The sequence below is a fragment of the Carcharodon carcharias genome, chromosome 15 (genome assembly GCF_017639515.1).
Source record: "Carcharodon carcharias isolate sCarCar2 chromosome 15, sCarCar2.pri, whole genome shotgun sequence".
Lineage (NCBI taxonomy): Eukaryota > Metazoa > Chordata > Chondrichthyes > Lamniformes > Lamnidae > Carcharodon > Carcharodon carcharias.
In genome coordinates, this window is record NC_054481.1 from 29945221 (window position 1) to 29966774 (window position 21554).

At 44.5% G+C, this 21554-nt stretch overlaps 2 protein-coding genes across 4 annotated transcripts in view; one reads left to right on the forward strand and one right to left on the reverse strand.

The window, feature by feature from the left end:
• ift140 (intraflagellar transport 140 homolog (Chlamydomonas)) overlaps positions 1 to 21554 on the reverse strand; it is a 140960-nt gene that overhangs the window by 19053 nt on the left and 100353 nt on the right. For all 3 annotated transcript variants that reach the window (XM_041206061.1, XM_041206060.1, XM_041206059.1), the window contains 3 exons: positions 2933 to 3110; positions 1534 to 1724; positions 75 to 170 (listed from right to left, as the gene is read on the reverse strand). In XM_041206061.1, coding sequence (XP_041061995.1) covers positions 75 to 170; positions 1534 to 1724; positions 2933 to 3110 — 465 coding nt within the window. The remainder of the gene's footprint in view (positions 1 to 74; positions 171 to 1533; positions 1725 to 2932; positions 3111 to 21554) is intronic.
• The window catches only part of tmem204 (transmembrane protein 204), a 41130-nt gene continuing 24605 nt past the window's right edge, over positions 5030 to 21554 (forward strand). Inside the window, exons 1-2 of the mRNA XM_041206062.1 lie at positions 5030 to 5308; positions 18827 to 19946. Of these exons, the coding sequence (XP_041061996.1) occupies positions 19679 to 19946 (268 nt within the window). The 5' untranslated portion in view covers positions 5030 to 5308; positions 18827 to 19678. The remainder of the gene's footprint in view (positions 5309 to 18826; positions 19947 to 21554) is intronic.

Genomic DNA, 21554 nt, shown 5'->3' on the forward strand with positions numbered 1-21554 from the left:
CTGTAACAAATGACTGCCCAACATCGCTTTAGTCACAGCATCTGCTCAGTAATTGCAACCTCTCTGGCACTCACTTGTCCTTTGTTTTGTTGACATATATTTCAAGCGTTTGTAGATCTTCTAGGAGCATCCTTGGTACCTCAAATCGGTGTGTGTCTGACTTTTCATAACTGTTGGGATGTAAAAATGAGACACTTTATGGAACATGGATCTCACAACCCTACAAAAAGGTTTCACCAATTTTTGTTAAAGCATTGTGCAGCTACATTAAATCAGTCTAAAATAGTAGGTTAGATGTCCCTTTCTAGCAGCTTTAAGGCTCCCACATGTCTCAACCCAGCTGTTGAGCATCTGTCTAAACACAATTCAGCACAAGGTGCCTCCAGTTGTAATTTGATTAAAAAGAGCCAAAGAGCTAATTGTTTGAGAATTTAAATAATTGTAACCATGACAAAAATAAAATACTGTGGATGCTGGAAATCTGAAATAGGAACAAAAAAAAGCTAGACAAGCTCAGCAGGTCAGTCAGCATCTGTGGAGAGAAACAGAGTTAACATTTCAGGTCAATAACCTTTCATCAGAATGAAAAGAGGTAGAAATGTAAGGGTTTTTAAGCCAGTGTAAGGGGTCAGGAAGAACAAAGGGGAAGGTCTATGATAGGGTAGAGGCCAAAGAGAGTGGTAATGAATATAATAAAGAAACAAAGATTGTGTCCAAATGAGGTGTGAATGGCTGCATAAAAACCATCCAAATGCAACATGAAGAAATAATGAAACAAGATGAAGACTGACCCAACAAAAAAAAAGGGGGACGAAAACACCTCGAGCAAGATAGAAGCAGAGGTTATCGTGTGAAGTTGTTGAATTCAATGTTGAATTCATGAGGCAACAGTGTGCCAAGTTAAGCTTGCATTGTACTTCATTGGGATAGTATAACAGGTCATGGGTAGAAAGGTCAGCATGGGATCAAGGTGGAGAATTATAATGATAAGCAACCAGAAGCTTGGGGTCGTGCTTGTGGACCGAATGGAAATGTTCTGCAAAGGGATCACCCACTGTAGAGGAGAGCAAATTGTGAGCACCAAATACAGTATACTAATTTGGAAGAAATACAAATTAATCGCTGTTTCACTTGGAAGGAGCGTTTGAAGCCTTGGACAGTGAGAAGGGAGGAAGTGAAAGATTAGGTGTTGCATCTCCTACACTTGCACAGAAAGGTGTCATAGGGAAGGAAGGAATATTAAGGGTGCGTCCAATCCATTTCACACACTTCTGCTCTCACCCCTTTCCCTCCCAGCTAGATCCATAATAGGGTTCCCCTTGTCTTCACCTTCCATCTCACCAGCCTCCGTATTCAATGGATCTTTGTCCGCCATTTCCGCCAGCTCCAGCATGATGCAACCACCAAATGCATTTTCCTCTGCCTCCCCTTTCAGCATTCCATAGGGACTGTTCCCTCCATGATACCCTAGTCCAATCCTCAGTCATCCCTAACGCCCCTCCCTTACGCACCTTTCCATTTGTACACACTTACTGGCTGAGTGCGAGGTGATGGTCCCCTAGCGCTTCCAAGTGTTTGGCGTAATTGTAGTATGTTGTTCTCAGATGGACCCTGTCAAATCCCTCAGCATTTTCAATGGCCTTCTGCCACTGTCCTGAGGCCTGGTAAAACTTGGTAAGGAGGTCAAACCGCTTACAGTTTCTGTAAAGCCTCTCTGCATCCTCCTGCAAAGACACAAACAAGAAAATAACTAATCAGCTGCTTGCCCACCTTGAATCACAGCATACTATACCATAAAATTCACTGAATATGTTTCACCTCCATAGAGGCTGCAATGTCTTGTGAATGACACTTATGTACACAGCCCAGTGGTACTGGGATTGCAAGGGTGATCTGTATATTTAATTTATCAAATGCAACGGTATTGATCCTCAAAATCACTCCACCAGCTGAATAAAAGGCTGGCCGTGGGTATTAGATGAGATTGGGGACAGTAGCATAGTCCTAATGTTGCTAAACTAGTAATCCAGAGACCTGGACAAATGCTCCCGAGGCATGAGTTCAAACCCACCATGACAGCTGGGGAATTTAAATTCAATTAATAAATCTGGAATAAAATGAGAGTCTCATTCATAGCGATCATGAAACTACAAGACTGTCATAAAAACCCATCTGGTTCACTAATGTCCTTCAGGGGACGAAATCTGCCATCCTTACCTGGTTTGTCCTGTATGTGACTTCTGACCCACAGCAATGTGATTGACTCTTAACTTCCCTCTGAAATGGCTTTGCAAGTCACTCAGTTGTATCAAACAGCTGTAGAAAAGTTGAATAGGAATAAAATAGGATGGCATCGGCCTTGACACTGGAAACGACAAAGGGACACCTGAGGCACAAGGTAGGAGTGTGATGGAATACAGCCCACTTGCCTAAATGAGTGCAGCTCCAAGAAGCTCAACATCACATAGGACAAAGCAGCCCACTTGATCAGCACCCCATCCATCACCTGCACATAGTGGCAGCAGCATGTACCATTTATAATGCAGCATCTCACTAAGGCTCCTTTGACAGCACCTTCCAAACCTGTAACCTCAATCACCTAGAAGAACAAGAGCAGCAGACACATGGGAACACCACCATCTGCAAATTCCCCTCCAAGCCACACATTATCCTGACTTGGAACAATATCACCGCTCCTTCACTGTCGCTGGTTTCAAATCCTGGAACTCCATCCCAAACAGAACTGTGGGTATACCTACACCACATGAATTGCAGCAGTTCAAGAAGGTGATTCATCATCACCTTCTCAAGGGAAATTAAGGATGAGCAATAAATTCTGACCTTGTTGGTTACGTTCACATCTCAAGAATGAACTTAAAAAAATTAGAAAAGTGTATTTTACCATGAGCCCCAGGTAGCATCTGTTACATACCAGCATTCCCAACTGTACTGCCAGCATGGCCACTCTCGCATCCAGTTCTGGCTCCTGTTCAGCCTCTCGTAGGGCTCTGGCTCCCCTGGCATGGCCCATGTTCCCCAGACACACCTTGGCCACATCCAACCGTCGTGTCTTCACACACATCCTGGCCATGTTCTCCCACACTGCCTCGCTGCAGGAAAAAGGGTAAAGAATGAGAGTGTTAAACAACACAACCACTGTTCTCCATCATGTTATACATTGCTATAGCAGCCTTATACTTTTATACTCCCTTAGGACTCACTGTCTGGTCTCAGTTTAAATTGGATAACATTGAGAGAAAATAGATTTTAATTTATTCCAGTACATAGATTGTAATTGAATGCAATATTAATGGAGATGCTGACCAACACTGTTACATATAGAATAGTGAATCATTAGTTGACAAGCTGTACATAACTAAGGGATTAAATACATTGACACAAACTCCATTATGTTGGTAATTCTTTATATATTTAATGTACAGAATATAAAAAAGAGGGACAGCAGAGACAGATGAACACCAACAGTGAGCAGAGGCCTTGAACAGCTCACCACTGATTAACAGCTTCATGGCGGGTTGTAATCTATTCTGTAACCGATGGCTCATTAAAGTAATTATTTCTCACATTAAGTTTAGCCTGAGGTATCTTCAGTTTATTATTTAGACCACAAGTGCTTTTCTCCATTTCAGCACTGAGAATTTCACCCAACACAGCAACCTCTTACAGGACGTAGGAACATGGATTGTCTCTCCCTCTTAGTCTAAGGAGAACGGAATTAAGTGCATCATAATTCATGGGTACCAGACCCACCATAGGTCATTGAACTACAGAGCAAAACTTGAATGAGCTACGGTGGATTTAATTCCAATCTCATTGACACAATCTAGTTCTTACAATTCTGAAGGATATTCTTATGGCGATCAAGAGACAATGAGGAATCCATTTTGCATTAAGCTCTTAAGCTTAAATAATCACGAGACTTTGCTCTCAGTGGCATCTTTCATTGAGGTCACAAATAGCCTGACTTCGAGGTTAAACAATACATTGACTACATTTAATTATGAACTTTCTCACAGTTCATGCATGCTTATAGATTAATTCATCTGTAACATGGCCATAATATAGTACATTCTATGCTTTGCTTAGTAATCTAATTTAGAAAGATATAAAAAATGGACAAGACTGTAACACAAGGTTAGAGGATGAAGCAGATGGAAGAGGTCTTGAAAGTTGAGCACCAGGACTACAATGTGGGATATTCTAGCGCAAATCATTGCTTTGTGTTGCCTATGAGTATGTTCACTTAACCTTTAATAAAGGCATCTGGAACTCTCATTCCTGGTATACAGGCAAGGATGTAAGCCTCTGTTTGACCTTAATAGTAAAGAATTGGCTGCTGAAGCTGATGAAGAGCATTCATGTTCTCAAGTTAAATCTAGCCTAACAGAACTGAATGGCTACAAGGGGAAGACTAGAATTGCAAAATCATCTCCAACATTCGGAGAAGCTTTAGGTGTTTTACTGATGTCTCTTTTTCCATTCAATGAATGAATGTGAAGGTTAATTAAAGGACTAAAAGACATATTGTGAACTGAAGGTGAGGTCAAACTGGCAGATCACCTCAAGTTGTAGAACTCAGGAGTTTAACCTGCCTATCAGAAAACTATTGTTTTGATGCTAGATGGATAATGGAGAAATAAGTGAACACAGTCCAGTCAATTCCAGAAAAACACAGAGCTGATCCCAACAGAGTATTTCTTGGCAGAGTGGCTGTATGTTTATCAGGATCTGACTGTATTTGTACAAAAGAGACCTCCTGCCGAATGTTTTTACACTTGCAGATAATCCTTCAGCAGCACAAACATGAGATTAAAACAACTGGTTAAAAATGATTTGCATCTTGACATATGAATGGATCAGAATTTGTTGGACTATTTTTGTTATATTTTTCCTGACAGTTGAGAAGATTTAACTGTTTCTTTCTCCCTGCCCCCAACACCCCTCCCCCAGCATTTCCCAGACTGGTTTCCTGTACGTCAGAGCTCACGGCTGGGAGCTAGCTGGTTGCTGCTCACTCTGTGAGGAGAGTTACTGAAGAATAATTCAGCACACACAGAGTTTGCACAGCAGCCTTAATCACAGCAGTGTGTTTATCCCAGGGCCCAACATTAAAAGGAAGCTGCTACTTTTCTATTTGTCTGCTGATCTTGTGCTAACACATAGACTGTTTGCTGAAGCTGAGAGTGTTGCATCTTTTTTCTAGGATGGGATCAAGTTATAAACTGAGTTCACAGTAGAACCACAGACTACAGTTAGCAACAGATGAAGAAGTGGACTCGCTAACTGGGTAATCCCTCCTTCTTACTTACAATCCATGTAACTGCAAATTCTGTGGGTGTTCTGGTTGCTTGGGGTAATTTAACTGATTTTGAATGTAACCATTCTACAATGTTTCTGTTGGACTGTAGGATATCTATTATTCACTGAGAGAGATGGAAGCTTATGCTGTTTAACCAAGCACTTTTTACAAAAAAGGAGAAATAGCTGGAGTGACTGTAGATTGTATTTAACTCAGTTTATAAGTGTACATGTATCTGGTATTTAAACAGTATTTTCCTTTAAATTTCTAATTAGAGACCATTCTGCATCCTATGAATTCGTAAATTAGCATTACTTAAGGAAACTTGGAAGGACGTCTTTTTTGAAAGTTAGTAGCACCCTTGGTTTAGCATTTGTGCCTAAACTGCACATCACAATAAGTGGGGAGGGGTGGAGGAACAGGCCAATCACTCTGTGCTTTCTTTAGGATGAGAATTATCAGTGAGTTTATATCCCCCCTCCCTAATGTTGCCGTGTAGTACTCAGTACCATAGAGATATAGAGATGTACTTTCTGGGCTATATATTTGAAAGCCAAAAAAGATATTTTGAAAATCATGAAGAAAATGCAATTCTGCAAATAGTTAAATCTGATCTAGATATCAGGAGAACCAGAGAGCTCCAAACCCACAGCTTCACTGAGTGACAACACATGCAGTGGCCAGTATTCCTGAATATATTACTGTTTGACAGTACTGGGATTGTCTTGCTGTGTTATACAATGTAAATTGGGGGATGGGAATATTGGAAGATAACTTTGTCATTATAGGCTCATTCAACCAAAATGAACAGAGGCTCCACTGAAGCCAAGGCCAAATTGGGAATTAAGTTGCAATGTTCACCCATATCTGCAGCCTCACTATTCTAAACCTACCTACTTTGTTTTTTTGCAAAAACTACATGGAATTGAGGGAACCAAGACAGCATTACAAGGTATATAACTGTTAGTTGTCCAGAATGCTGTGCTATAATACAGCTCAACTTGAATTCTTTATACAATCTAATTCAAGTTTAAAACAAAGCCCTAAAGAGATCTGTTCAATAGGTAATGAGCAGCTCAGGACATTCTCTGGCTACATCTCTGCCCTTCTATACTGACTGGGTTAAAGTGAAGACTTAAATGGTGGCTTGCTATAGCCTTAACATGGCCAAATACACAGGCACTAAATACTGAGTGCCTGATGCTATAAAAACATCGACAGAAGTTAGTAAACTCTAGCAGCCCTGTGATGGTAGTCCATAACCCTGTGATATGTGCAACACTGGCTGAAGGACTGGGGAAATCACATTAAAACCAATTAACCTTATGAGCTGCTTATCATATATCACATCCATTCACCAAGACTGAACATTATTTGCAATATGGGATTAAAAGACGACAACTGCATATTGTAAGAAACAGGACAGGGAAATAAACAGGTGTAATGACAATAGCTGTGAGAGCGAAAGGAGTGGTACTTGTGCCTAAATCTCAGGAATTGGGTGACAGACAGGTTATGAAACTGTGTATATTTCAAAAAGCAACCAGTTATAGCAGCATTTAGTTTACCCTGGGATTCACATAATTTTAGAAATGTTCCCTGGTTTAGCATTACATTATAACCAGCAGTGCAACAAAGCAGAGTAATTGCCTACATTACAACAGTGACTATGCTTCTAAAGTATGTTGATTGTAAAATGCTTTGAGAAGTCCTGAGTTGTGAAGGGTGCTATGTAAATTCAAGCATTCATTTCTTCTTTCCTTTGATTGGTCAGAGAAACAGCTATAAAATAAATACGAATACATTACAGATATTTCAAAATTCACTCTTCTCCTAAATCCAGTCACAAAACCGAAAGCTGATAAGTGTTGGAATTCTGACAGCTCCCTATTCTACATCTGTTATTCTAGTTTATCTTGTACAAAGATAGAGCTTTAATCAGAAATATTTTGCAGGGACTGGACAGAAAGCATCTTCTGCATTTTAAATGCTGATTTTGGTATGCAAAGCCCAGAAGTGTGTACGGTTCTGGAATTTTTTCTCTATAGGACATTCCTGGAGATGCATTTTCTCCACTGTTGATAACCCTTCTAGGAACAATGCAAAGTTAAATCCCTGCTGCAGCACACCAGCCTGAATGTGAGTGCTAACTTGTGCCAAATTGTGACATTGTGAACCCATCCTTGATGCTTTGAGATTCTTTCAAACTCATTTCCCTTGACACTGTTATGGCCAGTGGAGGTGAAAGAAATTCCATCAGATAGTGCCTTTCTCATCCTTTCCTGTCTCATCTGAAAGACAGCACTTCTGACAATGCAAACACCCTTGGTATATTGCATTGATTATGTACTCAGGTCCTGGAGTGTGATTTGAACCCAATGATTTTAGACTCAGAGTTGGACCAAGCTGACACAAGGGTACATTCAAATACATGTCACACAGACACAAAGACAATGCTTCCGATTCATTGCCCCACTCTGCAGGCCGAGGGCAATGAGGAATGTTTAGTTATCATGTTCTTCACTGCCTGACCAGTGAAGTATAACTAGTTTCAACATTTTGCAGTTACAAAGATGAAATGGCCTACTACTCTTAACAATTTAGGACAAGTTTATATTCTGACATTCAACAAAGTGGGTGGTTAGTTTGCATGTGAAATGCTGCTAAACCCTTTATTATTTTAATATACAGTCAAGTGTTACTGAGAACTGTTTTCTCACTTAACAGTTTTATTTCCAGATGAAGCTTCATTCTTAAAATGTCTGTTGTGGGTCCTTCTACGTTTATTATCTGAAGATTATTGGGAGACTTGTGTGAAGGAACAGTTAGTGCTTGGGCATTCATTCAAAGAATGATTGAGCAGTGATCCCGCCTGGGCTGTTTGAGAGGAAGATTGGGAAGATTAAATATAGGCTCACTGAGGATGTAGAAATGGTTTTCATGTACTCAATCTTCGATAGGTAGTGAAATGAACACAGTTTCCACCATGGAAACAATTGGCAGCACGTTGAAAGAGCATGACGCATAACTGGCAAAAGAGTCCTCCATCCTGGTCTTGACATGTCCTGAGGCATTCCATTCTTGGCTATATATATTATCACAATGAAAGGGTTAAAGCAGAGAGATTGCGGAAAAATTCAAAATCTTTGTGCTCAGGATTCTTCCTGTGTTCTGATTTAAACACAATGACAACCATATGTACCTAACCTGCAGGAAACAGCAACTGGCTTTTAATAGAGAGCAGATGTGTGGGGGTAATAGAATTTAAATAGAAAATTGCAGAAACTATTTGTAGTAACAGTAATATTGTGATGTACACTGGATGTATGAACTATGAAACAGGATGAAGTGAATCAGGCGGATGCAAAACATGAATGGTTTACTGTAAATTCCAAATGTAATTATTTACTGTACACCTTCATCACCTTTAAATATAAATGGATCACACAGATGGGATTTGACAGTGTATTTCACTATTTTCTACGTGATGCTATCAGGCTGGCTGTTAGAAGCTAAAAAGAGCCACTAAAAACCCTTAACAAACTGCTAGTTACAGAATGATTTGAGCTACCTGCCCTTTCTGCATCTCAATTGAGTCCATCTCCCTTGCCTTCTTTCTTTTTATTCATTCATGGGATGTGGCCATCGCTGGCTAGGCAGCATTTATTGCCCATCCCTAATTGCCCTTGAGAAGGTGGCGGTGAGCTGCCTTCTTGAACTGCAGTCCATGTGATGTAGGTACCCCCACAGTGCTGTTAGGGGGGGGAGTTCAAGGATTTTGACCCAGCGACAGTGAAGGAACGGCGATATATTTCCAAGTTAGCATGGTGAATGGCTTGGAACTTTCAGGTGATGGCGTTCCCTTGTTTTTGCTGCCCTTGTCCTCCCAAACGGAAGTAGCCTTGGGTTTGGAAGGTGCTGCCTAAGAAGCCTTGGTGAGTTCCTGCAGTGCCTCTTGTAGATGGTACACACTGCTGCCACTATATGTCGGTGGTGGAGGGAGTGAATGTTTGCAAATGGGGTGCCAATCAAGTGGGCTGCTTTGTCCTGGATGGTGTCAAGCTTCTTGAGTGTTGTTGGAACTGCACTCATCTAGGCCAGTACAGAGTATCCCTTCACACTCCTGACCTGTACTTTGTACATGGCGGGCAGGCTTTGGGGAGTCAGGAAGTGAGTTACTCGTCACAGGATTCCTAGCCTCTGACCTGCTCTTCTAGCACAGTATTTATATGGCTAGTCCAGTTCAGTTCCTGGTCAATGATAACCTCCAGGATGTAGGTGGGGGATTCAGCAATAGTAATGCCGTTGAATGTAAACGGGCGATGCTTAGATTCTTTTTTGTTGGAGATGGTCATTGCTTGGCACTTGTGTGGCGTGAATTCAACTTGCCGCTTGTCAGTCCAGGCATAGATATTATCCAGGTCTTGCTGCATTTGGACATGGACTACTTCAGTATCTGAGGAGTTGCGAATAGTGCTGAACATTGTGCAGTCATCAACGAACATCCCCACTTCTGATCTTATGATGGAAGGAAGGTCATTGATGAAGCAGCTGAAGATGGTTGGGCCTTTGACACTAACCTGAGGAACCTGCAATGGTGTCCTGGAACTGAGATGATTGACTTCCAACAACCACAACCATCTTCCTTTGTGCTTGGTATGACTCCAATCAGCGGAGCATTTCCCCCCGATTCCCGTTGATTACAGTTTTGCTAGTGCTCCTTGATGCCACAATCAGTCAAATGCTGCCTTGATATCAAGGGCAGTCACTCTCACCTCACTTCTGGAGCTCAGTTCTTTTGTCCATGTTTGAACATTGGCTCTAATGAGGTCAGGAGCTGAGTGACCCTGCTGGAACCCAAACTGAGCATCAGCGAGCAGGTTATTACTGAGCAAGAGCCGCTTGATAGCACTGTTGATGACCCCTTGCATCACTTTATGATGATCGAGAGGAACTGATGGGGAGCTAATTGGCTGGGTTGGATTTTTCCTGTTTCTTGTGTACAGGACATACCTGGGCAATTTTCTACATTGGCGAGTAGATGCCAGTGTTGCAGCTGTACTGGAACAGCTTGGCTAGGGACGCAGTAAGCACTGGAGCACATATCTTCAGTATTATTGCCAGAATATTGTCAGGGCTCAAAGTCTTTGCAGTATCCAGTATGGAGTGAATCGAATTGGCTGAAGACTGCTATCTGTATTGCTGGTGACCTCCGGAGGAGGCTGAGATGGATAATCCACTCGCCACTTCTTGCTGAAGATTGCTGCAAATGCTTCAGCCTTATCTTTTGCACTGATGTGCTGGGCTCCCCCGTCATTGAGGAAGGGGATATTTATGGAGCCTCCTCCTCCAGTGAGTTGTTTAATTGTTTGGCAGGACTGCAGTGATTAGATCTGATCCGATGATTGTGGAATCGCTTAGCCCTGTCTATTGCTTGCTGCTTATACTGTTTGGCATGCAAGCAGTCCAGTATTGTAGCTTCACCAGGCTGACATCTAATTTTTAGGTATGTCTTGCTGCACTTTTCATTGAACCAAGGTTGATCCCCTGGCTTGGTAGCAATGGTAGAGAGGGGGATACGCCAGGCCATGAGGTTACAGATTGTATTTGAGTAGAATTCTGCTGCTGCTGATGGCCCACAGTGCCTCATGGTTGCCCAGTCTTAAGTTGCTAGATCTGTTTGAAAACTATCCCATTTAGCACGGTGATAGTGCCACACCACCTCAATGTGAAGATGGGACCTTGTTCAGGATTGTGCGGTGGTCACTCCTACCGATAGTGTCATGGACAGATGCATCTGCAGCGGGAGGGTTGGTGAGGATGAGGTCAAGTATGTTCTTCCCTCTTGTTGGTTCCCTCACCACCTGCCGCAGACCCAGTCTAGCTGCTGTGTCCTTTAGGACTCAGCCACCTTGGCCTGCAGTGGTGCTACCAAGCCGCTCTTGGTGATGGACAATGAAGTCCCCAACCAGGGTACATTCTGCGCCCTTGGCACCCTCAGTGATTCCTCCAAGCTGTGCTCAACATGGAGGAGAACCGATTCATCAGCTGAGGGGGTGAGAGTATGTGGTAATCAACAGGAGGTTTCCTTTCCCATTTTTAAGTCGATGCCATGAGACCTCATGTGGTCCTTAGCTGATGTTGAGGACTCCCAGGGCAACTCCCTCCTGACTGTGTACCACTGTGCCGCCACCTCAGCTGAGTCTGCCCTGCTACTTGGACAGGACTTACCCAGGGTTGGTGATGATGGCGGCTGGGACATTATTCATAAGGTATGATTTCATGAATATGAATATGTCAGGCTTTTGCTCTCCCAATTCTGGCACAAGCTCCAGATGTTAGAAAGGAGGACTTTTCTGGGTCGACAGGGCTGGGTTTGCCATTGTCATTTCCAGTGCCTAAGTTGTTCATCCGGTTTCAATCCTTAATGACTTGTTTTTAGCGGTTTGATACAACTGAGTGGTTTGCTAGGTCACTTCAGAGGGCAGTTAAGCGTCAACCACATTGCTGTGCGTCTGGAATTACAAGTCAATCAGACCAGATAAGGGCAGCAGATTTCCTTCCCTAAAGGGCCAGACAGGTGAACCAGATGGGTTTTACAATAATCAACAATGGTTTCATGGTCATTATTAGACTTTTAATTCCAGATTGATTGAACCCAGGTCCACAGAGCATTACCCTGGGTCTCTGGATTACTAGTCCAGTGATCCAGTGATACATTACGCCATCGCCTCCCCCAATCCCTTCATCGAGGCTGGATTTGTCGTCCTCACTCAGTCAGTATTGTCTCCTCAGTGAAACAAGTAAATCAAGTTAGGGGTTTGTTTAACCTGATTTTCATTATTTTGCATTGGTGAACTTACAAATAGATACAGTGCGACTGAATGGACTGGCGAAGGCGTTTCCATATCATAAGTCAGGATCGAATGTAGAGCAGGGGTGTGGACTGGGAAGCAGAGCACAAATACAGTGAGCACAGGATGGATATGGGATAGTGGCAGGGGCAGGATGGATAAGGGATAGTGATATCTACCAGTAAAAAAAAACCATTGCTGAATTTTGTTGTAGCTGTCCAGTTCATTAGGATTTGGGACATTTAAGCAAATTGGTTATTTAGACTATCTACATCACAGAATCATAGAATGGTTACAGCACAGAAAACAACCATTTGGCTTGTCGTGTCTGCCCCAGCTCTCCAAAGTTTACCTAGTGCCACTCCCCGGCCTTCTCTCCATAGCCCGCATATTCTTCCTTTTCAGATAATCACTCAATTTTCTTTTAAATACCTCAACTGAACTTGCCTCCACCACACTCTCATGCAGTGCATTACAAATCCCAATCACTCATTTTGTGAAAAGTTTTTCCTCATATCTCCATTGTTTCTTCTGCAATTACCTTAACTCTGTGCCCTCTTGTTCTTGATCTTTTCATCAATGGGAATAGTTTTTCCCTATCTGTCCAGTCCCCTCATGATTTTGTACACATCTATCAAATCTCCTTTCAACCTTCTCTCCTTCTCTTCTCCAAGGAAAACAGTCCTAACCTCTCCAATCTATTTACGTAACTGAAGTTCCTCATCCCTGGAACCATTCTTGTGAATCTTTTCTGCACCCTCTCTAATGCCTTTACATCTTTCCTAAAGAACTGGATACAATACTCAGTTGAAGCTGAGCCAGCGTTCTCTACAAGGTTAGCATAACCTCCTTGCTTTTTTTACTCTATGCTCCTATTAATAAAGTCCAGGAACTTCTCTCTCAATCAGTTCTGCCACTTTCACTGACTTATACACATATATATCCAGGTCCCTCTGCACCTGCACACCCTTTAGAATTGTACCCTTTATTTTATATTGTCCCTCTGCATTCTTCCTAACAAAATGAATCACTTCATTGCATTAAATTTAATCTGCTACTTGTCCATCCATTCCACAAACCTAATAACGTCCTTTTGAAATTACACACTATCCTCCTTATTGTCACAAAGCTTCCAAGTTTCATATATTTGAAATGTTGAAATTGTACCCTGTACACCAAGGTCTAGGTCATTAATATATATCAGGAAGAACAAGGTTCCTAACACTGACCCCTGGCAACTCCACTATAAACCTTCTTCCAGTCTGAAAAACATCTATTAACCACTACTCTCTGTTTCCTATCACTCAGCCAATTTTACATTTATGTTGCTACTGTCCCTTTTATTCCATGAGCTATAATTTTGATAAAAGTTCCACAAACAGACTTCTGAGCAAATGCCTTTTGGAAGTCCGTGTGTACCATGTCAACAGCCCACTCTGTTACCTCAAAAAACTCCAGCAAGTTAGTTAAACACAATTTGCTTTCCTTAATTAACCTGCATTTGCCCAAGTGACTATTAATTTTGTCCCAAATTATTGTTTCCAGAAGCTTCCCTACCACTGAGGTTAAACTGGTTGCTGGGCTTATCTTTATACCCTTTTTTGAATAAGGGAGAAACATTTTCAATTCTGCAGCCCTCTAGCACCACTCCAGAGTCTAAGAAGACTTGAAAATTGTGTCCAGTGTCTCTTGCAATTTCCACTCTCACTTTCCTCAGTATCCTTGCATGCTGGTCCTGGTGCCTTATGAACTTTAAATAGACTGACAGCCTTTCTAATACCTCCTCCTTATCAATTTTAAATCCTTTAACTGTCTGAATTACCTCCTCTTTCACCATGGCCTGGGTAGCATCTTCTTCCTTGGTAAAGACAGATGCAAAGTGTTCGCTTAAAACCTCAACTATGACCCCTGCCTCCATGCATAAATCTTCTTCTTGGTCTTTAACAGACCCACTCCTCCTTTTACCATCCTTTTAATATTTATATGTCTATAGAAGACTATTGGATTCCCTTTAAAGTTAGTTGCTTGTCTCCTTTCATACTCTCACTTTGCTTTTTCACTTCCCCTCTGAAGCTTCTATATTCAGCCTGGTTCTCAGTTGTATTATCCATCTGACATTTGTCATGAACAGACTTTTTTTTCTTCATCTTAATCTCTTATCTCTTTTGTCATCCACATCTCACACCTCATTGGTCAGCAGGCCTGTCAATTAATGATCTCAGACCAATGTATTCTGAGAAAAGTTACAGAAAGACACAGCATTCACTGAGACAAATTTTTTCATTATATATAGAAGCCTGACCATACATTTAGATAGCATCTCCTCTTGTTCTTACAGGCCACAAATTACTTTTGAAGTTTAACCAATGTTGCTATGTAGGAAAAAGCAACCAATCTTGTACAGCAATATTTGACAAATAGAAAATGAAATAAACGACCAGTTGATCTGTTTTTGATGGTGCTGAATATATTTTGCGTAAAAACTCAAAGCAGGCATGGGGTAAGGAGATGCATAAATTCTCCTCCTCCCCAATTACTCTACTGTACTAATACACTTTATGGCATGTAAATTATTGTGGTTACAGTCCGCTCCAGAAAGTTCTCAACATATCCTCATTGTTACAGGAAATGTCAATTCTAGTCTCAGTAGAAGCTCTATTCAGTCAAGATTGCAAACTAAACAGCATTCTGGTTTTGTGTCAAGACGGACCTTTATTTTGAATCCTGTGTTCAAAACAATAATTTCATTCATGTATTGGCCTAATACAGGAGTGATTAATGAAAATGTCAGATATTCTAGATCAACATAGCATAATAAGTGACAGAAAGGGAAAAAAAGGAGAGGAGAGGGGGGGAGAGAGACGGGGAAGGTGTGACAGAGAGGGGGGAGAGAGAAGGGGAGAGAGAGAGGGGGAAAAAGAGAGGGGGGAGAGAGAGACAAGAGGAGAGGGGGAAGGGGGAGAGAGACGGAGGAAAGAGAGGGGGAGATGGATGGAGGAAAGAGAGGGGGCGATAGAGGGGGGAGAGAGAGAGGGAGGGAGTGAGAGGGGGAAAGAGAGGTGGGAGAGACAGAGGGGGGAGAGAGAGAGGGGTGAGAGAGAGGGGGAGAGAGAAGGTGGAGAGAGAGAGAGGGAGAGAGAGGGGGAAAGAGAGAGAGGGGGAGAGGGGTGTGAGAGAGAGGGAGAGAAGTAGGGGTGGAAGAGAGAGAGGGGGAGACAAAGAAAGTGGGGGAGAGAGAGAGGGGCGAGAGAGAGTGGAGAGAGGGGAGGAGAAAGAGAGGAGGAGAGAGAGAGGGACCGGAGAGAGAGGGAGGGGAGACAGAGGGGGGAAAGAGAGAGGGAGGAGAGAGAGGGGAGTTAGAGACGGGGAAGAAAGAGAGGTGGGAGAGAGAGAGAGGGGAGAGAAGGGGCAGAGGGGGGTGAGAGAGGGGGTGGGGTGAGGGAGGGGGTAGAGTGAGGAGAGAGACAGTGGGAAGATGGAGGGAAAAGAGAGGGGAGACAGGTGAGAGAGAGACGGGGTGAAGGGGAAAGGAGGGAGGAGGAAAGTGAGAAGGAGAGGGAGGGGGAAGGGATGGGGTGAGAATGGGTGAGAGAGTGAGGGGGAGAGAGAGAGGGTGGAAGGAGAGGGGAGAGAGAGGGCAGAGAGGGAGGAGAGAGAGAGAGGGGAGTGGGAGGGGTGAGAAAGAGAGAGGAGAGAGGGGCGAAGAGAGTTGGGGAGAGAGAAGGGGAGAGAGGGGGGAGTGAGAGGGAGGAGAGAGGGGGGGCCGAGAGGGGGAGAGAGAGACAGGAGAGAGAGAGAAAGAGTGGGAGGGAGAGGGGGAAGAGAAAGAGGGAGGGGGAAAGGGCAAAGGGAGTGAGAGAGGGGAGAGAGGGAAGAGAGAGAGGGGGAGGGGGAAGGGAGAGGGAGAGGAAGGGCGGTGGGAGCCAGAGTGGTGGGAATGATATAGACGGGGAAAGAGAGGGGGGCGAGAGAGAGGGGAGAGAGGGAGAGAGAAAGGAGAGACACGAGGGGGAGACAGTGAGAGGGGAGACAGTGAGGGGGAAGAGAGAGGGGGTGAGAGCGCAGTGAGAGGGAGGGGTGGCGAGAACAAGTGGGCGAGAGATGGGTGAGAGAGAGGGGCCAAAGAGAGAGGAGGAGTAGCGAGAGAGAGAGAGAGAGGGAGAGCAGCGAGGAGAAGGGAGAGAATGAGAATGGGGAGAGAGGAGAGTGGGTAGAAAGAGAGGGGAAAGAGAGAGAGGAGAGAGGGAGGGGGAGAGAGGGAGAGATAGAAGGGAGAGGGGGGGAAGAGAGACAGGCGAGAGAGGAAAAGAGGGAGAGGATGGAGAGAAGGGAGGGAGGGAAGCGAGAGAGAAAGATAGGGGAGAGAGAGGGAGGAGAGGGGGAGATGGGCAGGGAGAGAGGGGGGCAGAGAGATGGGAGAGAGAGAGGTGAAGAGAGAGTGGGGAGTGAGGGGTGAGTGAGGGGGAAAGGGAGAGAGGAGAGAGAGAATAGGGAGGGATGGGAGGAGGAGAGAGAGAAGGGGGAGAGAGATTGGGGAGTGAGAGAGTGGGGAGTGAGAGAGTGGGGAGAGAGAGAGTGGGGAGTGAGAGAGTGGGGAGTGAGAGCGGGAGTGATGGAAGAGAAAGTTGTGAGAGAGAGCGAGACGGGCGAGAGGGAGACAGGCGAGATGGAGACGGGCGAGAGGGAGGCGGGCGAGAGGGAAGGCCCAGAGAGAGGGAGAGGAGAGAGAGGGGACTGAGAAAGAGGGGGGTAGAGAGAGAGAGGAGGGCAAAGAGAGATTGGAGATAGAGGGAGAGGAGGAAGAAAGAGAGAGAGAGACAGAAGGGAGAGAGAGAGAGGAGGAAGAGAGAGGGGAGAGACAGGTGAGAGAGAGGGGGGAGAGAAAAGAGAGTGCAGCGAGAGAGTGGGCAGAGAGGGAGGGGGAGGGAGAGCGAAGGGAAGGAGAAAGGGGAGGGAGAGGAAGAGAGTGGGGGCAGAGAGTGGGGGAGAGAGGAAAGGGGGAGAGAGGAGTAAAGGGGGGCAGAGAGGGGGAGAGAGAGAAAAGGGAGAGAGAAAGAAGGGAGAGACAGAGGGCGAGAGAGAGACAGAGGGGAGAGACTGGTGAAAGGGAGGGGGAGAAGAGAGGGAAGTGAGAGAGAGGGGGAAGTGAGGGGGGGGGCAGAGAGGGAGAGATAGAGGGAGGAGAGAGGGGGAGAAAGATAGATGGAGAGAGGGTGAGAAAGAGGGGTAAGAAGGAGAGGGGGAGAGAGAGGGGTGAGTGAGAGATGGCTGGAGAGAGGAAGAGGAGTGAGAGTGGGACAAGGGAGAGATAGAAAGGAGAAATAGAGAGAGGGGAGAGAGAAAGAGGTGAGAGAGTGCCTAGAGAGGAGAGAGAGGGAAAAGAGAGAAGGTGAAAGAGAGGAGAAAGAGAGAGGGCGAGAGAGAGGGCGAGAGAGGGAAGTGTGGTAGAGGGGGAGGGGGGAGAGAGAGAGAGAGAAAGAGGAGAGAGAGTGGAGTGAGAGCATGGGAAGAGAGTGAAAAAGACACAGGAGTGAGAGCTGGCGGAAAGAGGGGGAGTGGGATGAGGGGTTGAGAGGGGGAGAGAGAAGGGAGAGAGAGAGGGTGAGGGGAGAGAAGGGAGTGAGGTAGACTGGGGAGAGATAGGGAGGGGAAGAGAGAGAGAAAGGAAAGAGGGGGAGAGAGACTGGCAGGGGAGAGAGGGGAGAGAGGGGAGGGAGAGCAGTGAGAGAGAGAAAGAGGATGACGTGTAGTGAGAGTGAGGGGAGAGAAAGAGAGGTGAAAAAGGCATGGGAGAAGAGAGGTGGGAGAGAGAGAGGAAGGGGGGAGAGACAGGGGGAAGAGAGAGTGGGGAGAGAGAGTACTGAGAGGAGAGAGAGGAGAGGGAGAGTGAGAGGAGAGAGTCAAGAGAGAGGGGCAAAAGAGGGTGGAGATAGAGGGGGAGATGGGGGGCAAAGATGGGAGAGGGAGAGAGGGAGGGGGAAGAGAGGGGAGACAAAGGAGAAGAGAGAGGGGAGAATGGAGAGCAAGATGGTCGAGAGGGTGGTGTGAGAGAGAGGGGTGAGAGAGTGGGGTGAGGGAGAGGGGCGGGGTGAGGGCTATCGAAGAGGGGTGAAGGAGAGGGCCGTGGGTGAGTGGTGTTTGAGAAGGGCATAGGAGACTGGTGTTGGGGAAGGGCATGGGAGAGGGGCAAAAGAGACAGAGCGGAGAGAGAGCGAGGAGAGAGGAGAGAGGGAGAAAGAGAAAACTAAATTGAAAAACAGAACGAGATAGGGAGAGACAAGGGGGAAGTGAGAGAAGAAAGAGCAAGTGAAAGAGAGTAAAAGAAAAACTGTAAGTGAGAGCTAGAGAATGAGACAGAGAGAAAGACTGAATGCAAAGTGATAGACAAAAGCATCCAGAGGCTCTAGAATGTACCATTACTGTATCTGCATGTCTGAGAGATAAACATACAAACCATAGTATGAGGCCTCAGAGAGAATTTGTAGGTACAGAGATTTACACTTCTACGCACACATTTCTTTTTGCCCAGTAACTAAATACTATCGGAACAGTCAATATCTATTAGAAGCACGCTATCACAATTTGCAATATGTTAAGGCAGAAGCCCATGGACCACACTGGTGCCATTCCTCATTTTTCATTTCCTCCACAGTGACCTTGTTCATACAGCAGAACACAGAAGGAGAAACTGCCATTTCCAAATTATTTGAGCCAGGAGTTGAAAAAGCTGCTTTGATTGTCGTCCGGGTCCCTTCCTCAGAGGAAACACATCCTGTTAATGTTTGACTGTGAAGTCGCACTACTGAATGTTTGTTGCAGCCAGCAACGCCCAAAGACTCAACAACACAGTTAGAAAAACAACAGTTTCCTCCTAACTTTCAGAGTCATTTTCTCTTCGTATCTTACCAGTATGTCAGGATTGTGTCACCCCTGAAGCATGAAGTCTATTTCAACAAGATGTTCAATTTCTGCTTAACTGTTTAATCTACTGTGTGGTGCTTTGCTGCAATTTTTAATATTCTGATTTAAACTGAAAGTAATTTCAGCAAACATTACAACAAACTGCCTTGGACATCAAGTTGATCTGCTTTTCAACAAATTGACAAATAGCTGCACTGGGCTAGGTGATCACCCAGTTGCCTCCTCCAGCCTTATTCAAGGCTCTTCACTTGCAGCATCCATATCTTCAACAAAAGGGATGGACCTGCATGAACGACAGCTTATCACTGCTGCGTCTCCGGTGAAGAAGGCGCAAGAGGGCGGATAAACCACGTTAATTTGCACCACAGCCTGGACACCCAAAGTATTCAGAATCTGACACATCCCTGTTGAGGATACTAGTGGATGCGAGGATGAATGTTCAGCTCCCCTAGCAGCTCTCAGGCAGCTCTAGGTGCACCTGCACTTCCAATGCACATGAGTGTTTTGTGTAGAAATAAAAAAGCTCCCTTGTGTTCACTCGGCAACTTAGAGCTGTCTTGGAGTTGAGGAAAAGCAGCTGGGCATGGCTGTCCAAAAGCTGGTGGCTACAGCTGTAGCAGTGGCTCTCCTGTCTCTGATTCTCAACAATGCAGCAGCGTTCACCCCAAACTGGGTGTACCAGGCCCTGGAGGATGGGAGAAAGCGCAGTGTGGGATTGTGGAGGATGTGCTATGGGATTGATAAAGGCAAAGGGCCAACAAGGCATGAACAGACTTTGCATCGTGACTGTGAGAATTTGAACTGGGGATCGGAGCACCCTGGATTTCAGGAATCTCGGAACACAGTCAAACGTAAGTCTGTAATCTCTTATTTACAGCTGGGGTAGGAACTCTCTAAAGTTGGCTAAGGACATGGGAGGCTAATGGATCCCTGTTCCTTTACTGCTAAGGAAGGGGATAGTTACTAAAGTTCCTTTAATGTTTCAGGGTAGGAGGGGTTACTGAAAAGCCTGCCTTTTAATTCTCAAGGACTGCACTGTACACTCCACATGCTATTACTGTTTATGGGGTTATTAATGAAACCCCTGTATTGTCAGTAACGGAGTGACTAAGTTAAATCCCTGTTGGGTCAGTGAGGGGATTAGTTAATGAACCTCAATTACTGGAAGGATTTGGTTACCTTTACTGCGTGAGGGCAGGGAGTTATCAAGACACTTGTAGACTTTAGCTATCGGGCCAAACAATAATATTTGTGAAAATGTGTAACTATTTCATGCAGTAGTGTTCCAAATGGAATAAACAGAAGGTCTTTACATATTGGCCCACATTACGGCCAGTTAAGGAGCAACATGAGCCACATCCCGTACCGTGAATGCTGTTTAGTAACAAATTAAAGAGAACCCTATCTCTAAACAAGTCAATTGGCTAAGATTGGTGAATAGTCTTGGCACTATCACTGTAGAATATCATGAGCACCCCAATTTGAACAAGGAAGCTGTGGAGTTGCAGTGATTGCCTGAGATAAATGAAGCTCAGATACACTTCATTAATACCCAATATATACATATGAACACACAAATTAGGAGCAAGAGTAGGCCATTTGGCCCCTCAAGCCTGCTCTGCCAATTGGTGAGATCATGGCTGATCTGATTGTGGCCTCAACTCTACTTTCCTGTCTACTTCCTATAACCTTTGACTCCCTTGTCAATCAATAATCTAACTCAATCTTAAAAATCTTCAATGACCCTGCCTCCGCTGCCCTCTGGGGAAGAGAATTCCACAGACTAACAATCCTCTGAGAGAAAAAATATTCTCCTCATCTCCGTCTTAAATGGGAGACCCCTTATTTTTAAACTGTGTTCCCTAGTTCTAAGCTCTCCCTTTAGGGGAAACATTCCCTCAGCATCACCCTGTCAAGTCCTTCCTGGATCTTATATGTTGCAATAAGATCACCTTTCATTCTTCTCAACTCCAATGGTTACAGGTCAAACCTGTCCAACCTTTCCTAATAAGATAACCCCTTCATCCCAGGAATCAAGTCGAGTGAATCTTCGAATGCAATTATTGTGTATCCTTTCTTAAGTAAGGAGGCTAAAAATGTACACAGTACTCCAGATGTGGTCTCACCAATGCTCTGTACAACTGTAGCAAACTTCCCTACTTGACATTTCATTTTCCTTCCTAATCACATGTTGTATCTGGATACTAACTTTTTGTAATTAATATACCAGGATACCCAGATCCCTCTGTACCTCTGAGTTCTGCAAATATCTCTCAATTTAAATAATATACTGCTTTTCTATTCTTCCTGCCAAAATGGGCAAGTTCACATTTTCCCATGTTATACTCCATCTGCCAAATTTTTGCCCACTCACTTAACCTATCTATATCCCTTTGCAGACTCCTTATGTCCTCCTCACAACTTACTCTCCTACCTATCTTTGTGCCAACAGCAAATTT